General features: G+C 34.4%; 1 protein-coding gene across 2 annotated transcripts in view; it reads right to left on the minus strand.

Moving 5' to 3' along the window:
- LOC128228071 (transient receptor potential-gamma protein-like) overlaps window positions 1-12878 on the minus strand; it is an 85832-nt gene that overhangs the window by 21276 nt on the left and 51678 nt on the right. For both annotated transcript variants that reach the window (XM_052939157.1, XM_052939156.1), the window contains exon 4: window positions 6541-6775. In XM_052939157.1, coding sequence (XP_052795117.1) covers window positions 6541-6775 — 235 coding nt within the window. The remainder of the gene's footprint in view (window positions 1-6540; window positions 6776-12878) is intronic.

Genomic DNA, 12878 nt, shown 5'->3' on the forward strand with positions numbered 1-12878 from the left:
TTTGTCAGCAGTCTTATATAACTGGTTTCCATGATTTTTTGCAAAAATTGGCTCGTTCCAAGTGAAAAATTAAAAAAGTTGTCAAAATGTTCAATCTGTGAGAGTGCAGCTTTAAGACCCTACATAAAGAATATTTTTGGTGTTCTTAGTTTAAGTTGTTGCTGTCTGTGAAATCCATTTGAGTTCAATTAACAATTAATCAAAGTACTGAAAGTACTGTAGGGAGGTGATTTAATTACTGCTGTATACAAACATTACCAACCATTCAATCTCATATAAGTAAATGACTTGATACAGGCCAAATGTGTGTCATTTACGTTTATTGGATTAAATGGTTTGTATTAATTGCTACCCGGAATGAAAAAGAATGCACAATTTACACAATATACGTAAATGCATTCGGTTTTCTTTAATGTTTTGACTGGAAAACCTAGCATTTTTGAGACCTTTGCCTAGCTAAAGCCTAAACTCAGTTATTTATATTTTTCTTTTTGGCCTAACAACCTTCCAAAGAAACAAGGGGGCAGTAGGGTGTCATGCAAGTGAATCATTGGCAAGTTATTTCATTTATCGATGAGTCCTTCATTGGATATTCAAGTTTGTGGGGTTATTCCTTGCAAACGATTCCTTGATAGAAAGTATTTGGCTCATCCTGGAGTAAATCACACAAGTTGATATTTAACATTGCATATATCAACTTTGTTTCTTCATTGATATTACATAATTAAATTAAATATTAAAGGAAACTTTGCCTTAAAAAAAAGAAATCTCTTTGGAAAACAAACATACAATGAGTCTTTAACAATTAGCAAAGTTGTTTCATTTTTAAATTCCATATAATAAGCTTAGTGAGATTAGATCTGTCTTCCTAAAATCCCAATAGGTGAATGAACCAGTAATAAAGTTACACATTTTAGCCAACTTTAATGACAAAGCCACACTAACGACATCCTCAATTCTTGGAAATGACACTGAAATCACGGAAACAACTCTAGGAAACGTCCTCTAATAACTTCAACAGTCCTCCCATTAGTAATGTTTATTGTCATTATGTGTTTAAAGATATTATTAGAGTACTTTTCCAAGAAAAATGAGAGGGTTATTTTTTTGACAAATTTGTCAGCCAGCATTACAACCTTCATCCTATTAAAAGCTACTTGAGTTATTTTCAAGACCGGTAAATCTATAGAGTAACATTGTGCCAAAGTGTGATTAAGTATATAATGTTTTTATACAATGTTTTAACTGTTGTACAATAACTTGTTTCAAAACTGTTGTAGAATAACTGGTTTTAAAACTTTTGTACAGTAACAGGTTTCAACTGTTGTACAATAACTTGTTTCAAAACTGGTTTTAAACAGCCATTGTAAGAACATGTAATTCACATGAAATTGCTGCTTGGTAATTAACAGTGTGGACATACCATGTTGTTTGTGACGTCACATTTTGTTATAATGTGAAGCAAAAGACCGCTCTATTCGGAAAGGAATATAGCTGTAAGTTTGTTATTTTCATATCATTTTTTATAAAACATACCAGAGGCTAAGTGGAAACATGTAATTCACATGAAATTGCTGCTTGGTAATTAATAGGGATGGCAACAATAGTAAAATTGGTACTCGAGTACTCAGACAATTTCAGGTTATTTGTATGAACGATGTCTCCGATAAATATAAATATGGGTCTTTTTGGTTAAAAATCCTAGGTTTGCAAAATTGCGTCGTCAAATAAAAAATCCGGCTTTATGCGGCGTTGCCACATTGGTGTCTTGTTTTCTTTAAATATGACTGTAATTCTGTACATTAACAGAAAAATCAATAAAAAGAAGAAAAAAATGTTGATTCATGCTTTTAATTTGTCCTTTAGTTTCATTTAATACCTCCTACATATGAACTACAATATCAATTAAAAGTAAAGCTCGGATCATCTTGGAGCGCCTAGATGATCGAGACTACACTCAATAATGAACAACATTCAGAATTACAATGAAAGAAAACTATTTATAAATTTGTTGTTTAGTCTTCAAAATAATATTTAAAGTGATAGTTTTCCATACTGAAATATGGTTGTTTACCTCATTAATATTCATCATTCCTGAATTAAGATATCCACCAATCAATTTTGATTATCATTGCAAAAAATACGCTCATTCGAGAATCATTGCTGTAATGGTCTTTACTTATTCGCGTGGCAACGTCCATTGTTTAGTGAAAACTCTCTAATTGGTAAACAATTCAATTGTGTAGGATATGTATCGCTATCAAAACTTCACTAATTGACACCAGTGCTATTGGCAAATTAGAGCCCTTTGTTGACAGTTTGCAACTCTCACAGCAACTGTCAATTAATTTATTAGGGTCAATTATGTACACAGCGGGGATAAGAGGGAGCGTAAATTGTCGTCTTGGAAAAGCGCCAGATCTTATACTTATGTCTGTAAATTGTGTATTTGGTGAATTTTATAAAAAAAATATTTATTTTCGAGTACTTGAGTAGTGCTTTGGTACTCGGGTAATCGGATGATTGATCAAGTACTCGGGTACTTGTTGCCATCCCTAGTAATTACCGTAAATGACTGGGTATAAGACGATAGGGGGTATTAGACGCAGGGAAAAAAATCTGTGAAAAGTCCAAGACAAAAACTTTTAATCTATGTTTTTGGTTAAAAGACGCATAGAAAAGATGTCAAAACATCTGGCATTTTCGGCCACCATGTTTGTTGACAGTGACAAAAATTATTTTTTTCGTGAAAATGGCGACGGTTATCTTTAAAACCACACAATGATAAACTGTCGAGAATGAAAAGTTAAGTTATGCAAAAACATTATATTGTATGGGTTTGTTCTCAAAATGTCAACACCTACAGAAAAGAATAAAGAATGTGACAAAGTGCGAAAAAACAAGACCATAATTGCAACAGTTTTTAGTATTGGTATGTTAAACAGGTTAAAGGCAGTCGAGTTTTTCACACCTTCTCGTACAACTGACAAAAAATATTTTGACAGTGCCCAACTTTGCTTTTTTATATGCAAGTTTAATTATTGTTCAATTCAATTTATTATTCAAAATAATATTGAATAACTTTAATCGAAAATTTTTTTTGTTTAAATTATAAACGTCTTACGATATACCGTACTGGATCCCGATCTTCAACTGCCGTTTTAACTCGTATATACTCAATCAATATGACGCGAGTAACATCCCTTTCTACATAAATCTAAACAAACTCTCGGCTTGAAATCGACCTCAGAAAAAAAATTGTTACTGGGTATTATATGCAGGCATTTTTTTGCATCGAAATCTGAGGGAAAAAAGGGCGTATAATACCCAGTCATTTACAGTAATATACATGGTCAATTCTATGTTAGTGCGTGGTTCACTTTTAATCATGATTGCTCTGCTAGTAAATGAACTTAAAAGAGCTCAAATCTCAGTCTAAATAATGAAGGATTAATCGGTGAACAATCAAAAGATAACGAGATAATGGAAGTACTCATTTAATGATTTAGATGATCCTTCAATGTGTCATGAGTTTACCAAGCAATGTCCACTAGAATATGCTCCCTGAAATGTTAGGGATTGGCCAGTGTGCCTGTAATCAGATTTTGAGACCAAGTAGGTATTTTAATCTTTTTACATGTCAATGACTGACAAACCTTTTACAGGACTTGTCCTGAATCACAAGAACTAGGGCAATGATATAGTAGAAGCTCCTTCTAAGGACATTTACCCTCTTAAATAACAAATGCTGACAAGTTTATAATTAAACAGGAGATTTCTCTCTGATTCATTCTGCAGAATTCATGGACGTGGAAGAGAATTTGTGAGTGGGAGAAGTGCTGCTCTTCTTAGAAATTTTGACACTAAAATGCAATTCTTCACAACTAAGCCTTGGGCTGGAGTTTTCACAACTAAGCTGACAAAACCAAACGAAAATGACAAAAATTCATGCTATTTTGTTTTGAGTACTGATTTTTGTTTCTGTTTTATGTGTCCTGATACAGTAACCAAGAACTAAAGTATCAAACTGGGCTTCAATGCAGAATATAATTCTCTCTTCATGCCTAAAAGCCATTAAATATGATTGGTCACACGCCACAACCATATTTAATGGAATATCAAGAAATCTAAGAGAGAAAAAGATTAATTAACAAATGACATGATCTGGGCAATGGTGACCATCAGCCTCTAATGGTCATCACTCCCCAGTATCTAATGACCAGTACAGTAAATTAAGCCTTTCACCTCTAAAAGATTGTAAACCTATCACATGAGGCAAAGCTATCACATGAGGTAATAAATACCCCCATACTGTTATAAGGAATATGCATAAAAAATATTTATTTTAATGTGTCCTTTTGAGTGTAGCAAAATAAAGTGCATTGTCACATTGTTCTTCTTCAGCAAGGTCTATATACATGCAGTATGTTGGTTATTATTTTTTTAATAGGCTGACATTTAGGACTTAATGACATTTAAAATCCCTGTCTGTGAGGAAAAAATCATTATTCTAAATTGTTTCTGACAAAAATAGCGCAATTGCCAAATATTCAATTATCTGACATTGTAGATGTAAGAAATCGTTACATAGAGCATTAACAAATGGTTTTGTTAGTAAATGGTTTTGTGGTTACAGAACAAACTTTTATCAGGAAAATAATACAAATAAACTATCAAACATTTGTCATTTGGCAAAAAGTAATTAATTTTGTTTACTCTGTTGAAGGTTAACGCTTGCTAGTCTCATGATTTCTACGAGGTGCGAACAAATCAAGAGGCTTCATATTTTTATCAAGGGCTTTGAAATCACCGCAGCTCCATTGATTGTCAACCTTTTATGGATGTTATGAAAACAATCATTGCTGATTATGCTAATTGGCAGGATCATGGCAGACCCATTGTGTAAATCTCTGCCCTTCAGCAAGGCTGTTCTAAAACCTGGCATGGCCTGGCCAGCTGACTCAGCATTTTGTTTCAGGCCAGGCCGGGCCAGGCCAGGCCAGGCCAGATTTTATACATAATGAGAGTTCAAGCTCTGAAAATACGCAAACACAATGTTTATAAGACCTTTATTTAAAAATTATTCTGCATGTTTAATATAATATCTTTTTTGAGATTTATCTAGATAAATAATGTAGTTTATTTGAATGCATATTGAATTAATTTTCTTATACATTTTTTTCAATTAATCTATGCATGTAGTTTTGAACAACTTGGATGTTCAATCTCTATATATTTACACCCCAACTTCGATTCCTTAAATGAACTGCCTTTCGGCAATTGCGTTTATCAATCGATGAACGCAACATCTTCGGATATGTTCGGATCGTAATTCATTGCATAACAATATACATGAAATCTATTGATCTTGTTATTGTTTGTATTGTGTCAGCAGGTCCCGTAAAATATAAATCAACATTTTTAAAAGTGTTAATTTATTATATTTTAAATGTATTGTTGCCAAAAGTGTTTCAATTTTACGTTTTAAAGTGATTTCAAGTGGTTGATCTTTTCCCGCGTTATTGTGACGTCATTTGAAAAAATGTTTCCGGTTACAGTCGGGTCGTTCTATTTATAGAATGGGTAAAAACGGATTATTGAGAGGTTTTCTTAAATGAAATTAAGTATTTTTTTTAACAATTCTTGAATGAAATAATGAACTATTGGTGTAAATATAAGGAATGAATTGCGGGGTTCATGTCATTATCGGGGATATGAACGCAATTGGGTTGGTCAAGGTACGCATGGAGTCCTTCGGACTCCACACACATTGACCAACCCAATTGCGTTCATACCCCGATAATGACATCAACCCTGCAATTCATTCCTTAAATGAACTGTAAGATGGAATTTCTTCACCATAAATAATAACAAACAAAAAATCATCACAAATAAGATAAAAATAAAAATTATGTATGTAAAAAATAAAATATATATGTATGGAAAACTTGAATTTGAACACATGTTTTTTAAGATTCGATTAGTAAACCAAGATCTATACACTTATTTTTTTTTAATCGCTAAGCTTAAGTGTTTTCAATACAGTGTATTCCCATGCATTCAATTAAACTACTTTTTTTTATCCAAATAAAACTCAGAAAAAAATCATAACATTGACATGTAGCTTTATTTCTAAATAAAGGTCTATCAAATGTTTTCCAGTATATTTAGTGTTTATACTCTCAATGTGTATAAAATATAGCCTGGCTAGACCAGGCCAGGTTTTAGAACATGCCCTTCAGCAATGTGTGACCAGACCACTGCAGTAACATTATGACAATTTTATGACCTTACTGGCCGTAAGATGCAATTTTTTTTTCAAAAGCGGTAGATCTCAACAGGAGAATATCAGAGAGGTCTCAAAACAGTATACTTTACCTACCACCGGTAGAGTTCACATATGTGGAGATTGAATACAGTGTTTCCAACAAAGTCCTTTTTCAACACATGTGACCCTAACCCTGACCCTTTAAACAGCATGAACTTGATGATGAAACAAAAAAGACATTGACATGAACTTAATGATGATTTAATACTTACTCAGAAATAAGATATATGATGAGCTGTGACATATAAACTTGATGAATGGTTTGCGCATAAGGTGGCCGATGCTGCTCTTGGGGGCGATGAGGTAAACAAAGCTGAGAATCGGGAACATAAACCCGATGAAAACCGTAATAATGAGCTTCCAAACAATATTCCGGCGTCGGAACCCAGGGCATCCCTCGTACCACAAGGTGGCAAGTAGCTGCTGGCAGTTCGGGTGGGCGACAAACTGTAATGTACAAGAAAACAAAGTAAGAACAACTAACAAAACAGTCTTAATAAAAACAAAATTTTCAATGACACTGTAAAAGAAGAGCTCCATGGCATAATTCAACAATTATAAAAGTCTGACTGTTACAGGCCTTGCTCTACATGTACATATTGTCTCTAGCAACATGTGTACCAAGTTTCAGCCCATCATCTCTAGCAACATGTGTACCAAGTTTCAGCCCATTGTCTCTAGCAACATGTGTACCAAGTTTCAGCCCATTGTCTCTAGCAACATGTGTACCAAGTTTCAGCCCATTGTCTCTAGCAACATGTGTACCAAGTTTCAGCCCATTATCTCTAGCAACATGTGTACCAAGTTTCAGCCCATTGTTTCTAGCAACATGTGTACCAAGTTTCAGCCCATTGTCTCTAGCAACATGTGTACCAAGTTTCAGTATAGAATTTCTTGAAAGTATTTTAGTTAAGAATATAGGTTCAAGTAACATAATGAAGGTGATGAAATCTAGTCTATCACAATACCCAAACCGTTATTTTCATTGAAAAACAGACTAAGAAAGAACTTCACAACATATTTCTCTTTTAAAGTGACACTCTTATTCAAAATTAATACATATGCATGTAACACAAACATGAATATTGAGTGATATCGAAAATATTAATTACTATTAAAAATATCATAACTGTGTATTTAATAGCTGAAAAAGCAAAAATATTAAATGATTGGTGAATGCTAAAGATTTATTGCGATTAACTATGGTCTCATAAGGTAGCAACATGCTGTTTTCTGCACATTTCTTTTAAATTAAACTCGGAATACTTCATAAGAACCATCTGTTTTGGAAATTTGTTCATCCCTTTTGGTAGATTAAAACAACTGTATTAAATGTGTTTAATAACATGGAACTTGATTTTGATCAGTGACTTATAAGGAATCACCCACTAAACCCCCACCCCCTATATTTTATAAGCAAAAAAAAAAGGTTGTATACTTAATAACCTTGCTTATTGTCTGTCTTTCGGTCCCATCAGATTATCATCAAATTTGTGAAACATAATTATGTTGATAAGATGGGTCCCTAAAGGCCTATTAACAAAACCAAAAGGCTATTCAAAAGCTCACTCAAACTCTCCCCGAGAGACCACCGAATGTTTAATCATTATTTTTTATGTGCTATCAGCCAAAGATATGAGGGGGAAAAACTTACAATACCAAGTTTTTGGCTGGAACTTAGACATTCAGAACTTATTTTGTATATTGAAGCTTGTTATTCAAGTTCTTGCATATATTGTCTGAATGTTAAAAACTGAAGTAGCATTGTACAATTAAGAATTTCACGGGTTTCCAGACAACAGCATAACAAAAAACAAGGTAATTGCTTGCTTTTAGATCTGGAACTGTCCTGCTTATTTAACTTATTCTATAAAAAAATAGCTGTATTCATTGTCAGAGAGCACTTTATAGTCTGCTATCTACTACGGTATATGTCTAATCACAGGATTGTGTTGCTTCCTAAATTCCGTAAAACAAAGTCTAAACGAGGAATATTTCCAATTTAGATCATGTGTCTGGATGAGGTCAGACAAGCAAAAAAGATTGTTACTATATTTAGAAGTATATTTAACAGTCTAAGCAAACTCTTTCACATAAAATCACTTCATGAAAAGCCCAGAACAAAAGTAGAAGCAGCAGATGCCAATGCTGTTTTATCACTTTTTGTTCAAGGGCAATAACTCTTGTTATAGAAAAAATTAATAAAATAGCCTCAATTATTGGACATGCAGTACATTTTATAATGCACATTGTCATTGTAAACACATGAATGACCACTTATATGAAATAAGTTAAATGTTTTCCAGGATTTAGCCAAGGTTCAAGTTTTTGTACAAGGCCAGGGCGGTCAACAAGTAACAACACTCAATGTCATCCAAGACGCCAACACCAAGGCCATGAACAAATACCTTGACCTTCAATCTTTAAAAAATCGACCAGCTAAAAATAAAGGAAAACATATGAAAACAGAATGATGACAGAAATGAATCATTGTCATCAGTGTGTTAATGATGGATGGGAGCATTTAATTCTAAGGGTCTGAAGATATATTACCACACTCGCTATAATGAAAACCAGCAGATTTGTAAACAGTGCTATATCTTTTATAGAAAAAATAATGCATTTAACACAAAGCATAATCTTTACTCCTGGGAAATGCAATCTTTTGTAGGATTGCTTTTAATCAGTAAATGGATTCTCCATTCTAGCAGAAAGGTGCTATTAATGGCACCCTATAACGTGTTACCTTATGCCGATGCATAGATTTTTCACCAACTAATCTGTTGTACGTTGACATAAGTTATGGATTAATTTGGTATAATATGTTTATGCTAAAAGCATGCTGGTATAAGCTGGTATTCCTTGAAGTCAGCAGAGGCTGTAATATTTTTAATGCATGCTGTCAACCTACAGAATACAGATTTATAGGTTAGGCATACATAAGGAATACTCAAGACAATTACACTGTAGACATACGTTAATTAAATTAGAGGTTAGGTTACTTATACGTCAAGATACGTTGGCCTCATGGTGAACTATACAGCTAACTTGTTGATAACCTATAAGTAACATACTTTTAAGCTATATTAAACCTTTATTATATACCTAATTTATATGTCCAATCGTAGACTCTCATTTTTTACCACGCGACTGTACAAAATATTTCCACATTGGGACATATTTGGACTCGCACACAGCTGTGAAAATATTATTGGATTCGCCTGATGGCTCGTCAAATATAGTTTTCCGCCCTGTATACTCATCCAAATATATCTCTGTATTGTACAGAACAATGTTATATAACCTATCTGACATATCTGCAACACATATTGACATTTTCAGACATATGTCTGACGATGGAGTAACTTATTAAACATGTTTCTACCATACAACTAGCGTATTATTGACGTTTTGCCAGGGTTTTGCAAGGCACAGAAACCATCACTGGAAGGAGGAGATCGAGCAGGTGAATCCGTGGCTTTGGAAGGTGATGATGATGATGATGATGATGATGATGATGATGATGATGATGATGATGATGATGGTGGTGGTGATGATGGTGATGATGATGGTGGTGATGATAGTGATGATGATGATGGTGGTGATGATGGTGGTGATGATGGTGTAGATGGGTTCTTCCTGCCTCTATCTCGGCACCAGGCAGACTTCTTGGTTTCTGTCTTCTTCATTTTTTTCAGTGCCATGTCGATGTTGACTACTGTATAAATTCGATACTGTAGAGATTGGTACCATATTTCTGCATAATGTCACATGCTCGTCAGCAACACACTGAGTGTACAGCGCATAGGTTTCTCAAAAGATACTCATATGTTAAAAGGCATACGTTGTGAATGCTGGACGTATGCTGGCCATACGCTGTTATAAGTTATATAAGTTAGTGATAGGTTTCTAACAGTTAAAAGACATATGATTAGTATACGTCATGTGTACGCCCAATTTTTTCATGCTGAAGAATTTTCGAAGCCTTTTAAATTGGGGTGTATGCTGACATGTTGACATAATTTATGATTTTCCATACACTATAAATATAAGTTTCTCTAGAAACATCATAGTGTGACAGCAACATTATCATATTCTATTCAAACAATTCCAAAGCATACAATTGTAGTGTTGGGTATGATTGAAAGGAACTTATATAATCATATGAAATGCTAATATCTTCTGTTCCATTCAGAAACATTTTATCATATATTTATGTCATGGTTCCTTTACCTATACTGATGTTTAGAAGGTGTGTTAGCAGACACACAGTTCAGAAAATGGTAGACCACTCGCCCTGTTTGTGGGATGTTCTGGGCTCGTGCCCTAGTCTGGCTGCACATTTTATTTTACTCTTTGACATTTGGCGCCCAACGAGGGACAGTTACTGTATATGTATAGTACTCAAAATCCTACTTGTGTTTTTTGTTGAGATTATGTAACTTCTATATACTGGAAAATCGGGTGGGAAATACAAATTAAAAGTGGAGAATGTCACGGTACCATTTCCTATACGGTTTTGAGAAGGTGTGTTAGTGGTCCAGGAGCTCAGTTGGTAGAGCACTTGCCCAAGTGTGAGCCCAGGTCTTTAGGGCTGGCACACAACATATTTCTGGTAGTCCATTGTAAAGTAAAGCTGCCAATGCTTCGGCTCTAAAAAGCCCCCACAAAGTGAAACATTGTTATAACCACAGAGTGAAGGAGTACAACTAGAGCTATCACTGAAGGTGATTAATACCCCCGAACGCCGCCTCTCATTATGATCTATCACTGTATGAAGTTTTATGAAATTCCATCTAGTAGTTTTCAAGTTACTGTGCGGACATAAGTTTGACAAAAAAAAACAACACAGAAAAAGGCAATAACTCTGTAATTTGCTAAAATAGTGTAATGATTCATGTACACTGAACTCCTTCTCATTGTGCTGTACCATTGTATAAAGTTTTATTACATTCCATCCGGTAGTTTTCAAGTTATGCTCCGGCAAGAATAAGTAACAAAGGGCAATAACTACGTAATTGGCTGAAATAGAATTGCGGTTCCTGTACACTGCACTCCCTCTTATTATGATCTATCACTGTATGAAGTTTTATTAAATTCCATCCAATAGTTTTTAAGTTATGCTCCGAACAAGAAAAAGTAAGAAAGGGCAGTAAATCTGTAATTGGCTGAAATAGAATTGCAGTTCCTGTACACTGCACTTCCTCTCATTATGATCTATCACTGTATGAAGTTTTATTACATTCCATCCGGTAGTTTTCAAGTTATGCTCCGGACAAGAAATAAGTAACAAAGGGCAGTAACTCTGTAATAAGCTGAAATAGATTTGCAGTTCCTGTACACTGCACTCCCTCTCATTATGATCTATCACTGTATGAAGTTTTATTAAATTCCATCCAATAGTTTTCAAGTTATGCTCCGGACAAGAAAAAGTAACAAAGGGCAGTAACTCTGTATTTGGCTGAAATAGAATAGCAGTTCCTGTACACTGCACTTCCTCTCATTATGATCTATCACTGTATGAAGTTTTATTAAATTCCATCCAATTATGTTTTCAAGTTATGCTCCGGACAAGAATAAGTAACAAACAGCAGTAACTCTGTAATTGGCTGAAATAGAATTGCAGTTCCTGTACACTGCACTTCCTCTCATTATGATCTATCACTGTATGAAGTTTTATTAAATTCCATCCAATAGTTTTCAAATTATGCTCCGGACAAGTAAAAGAAACAAAGGGCAGTAACTCTGTAATTGGCTGAAATAGAATAGCGGTTCCTGTACACTGCACTCCCTCTCATTATGATCTATCACTGTATGAAGTTTTATTAAATTCCATCCAATAGTTTTCAAGTTATGCTCTGGACAAGAAAAAGTAACAAAGGGCAGTAACTCTGTAATTAGCTGAAATAGAATTGCGGTTCCTGTACACTGCACTCCCTCTCATTATGATCTATCACAGTATGAAGTTTTATTAAAATTCATCCAATAATTTTCAAGTTATGCTTCGGACAAAAAAAGTAACAAAGGGCAGTAACTCTGTAATTAGCTGAAATAGAGTTATGCTTCTTGTGCACTGTACTTCCTCTCATTGTGCTTTACCATTGTATTAAGTTTTAATAAATTCCATCTAGTAGTTTGCAAGTTAATGTCTGGAAAAAAAAAATGACAGCAAAAAAAACAAATAAAGGGCAATAACTCAGTAATTAGCAAAAGTAGAGTTATGGTTCTTGAACACTGCACTTCCTCTCATTGTGCTTTACCATTGTATGAAGTGCCAATCAATTCCATCCAGTACTTTTGAAGTTATACTCCGGACAAATAAAGTAACAAAGGGCAATAACTCAGTAATAGGCAAGAATAGAGTTTTTGTACACTGCACTTCCTCTCATTATGCTCTACCATTGTATGAAGTTTAATCCAATTCCATCCAGTAGTTTTTAAGTTATGCTCCGGACAAGGTAAATTGCAACGGACAAACCGACAAACCGACGGACCGACCGACCGACCACAGGGTGACTCCAATATACCCCCTTCAAACTTCGTTTGTCGG

The sequence above is a fragment of the Mya arenaria genome, chromosome 3 (genome assembly GCF_026914265.1).
Source record: "Mya arenaria isolate MELC-2E11 chromosome 3, ASM2691426v1".
NCBI lineage: Eukaryota > Metazoa > Mollusca > Bivalvia > Myida > Myidae > Mya > Mya arenaria.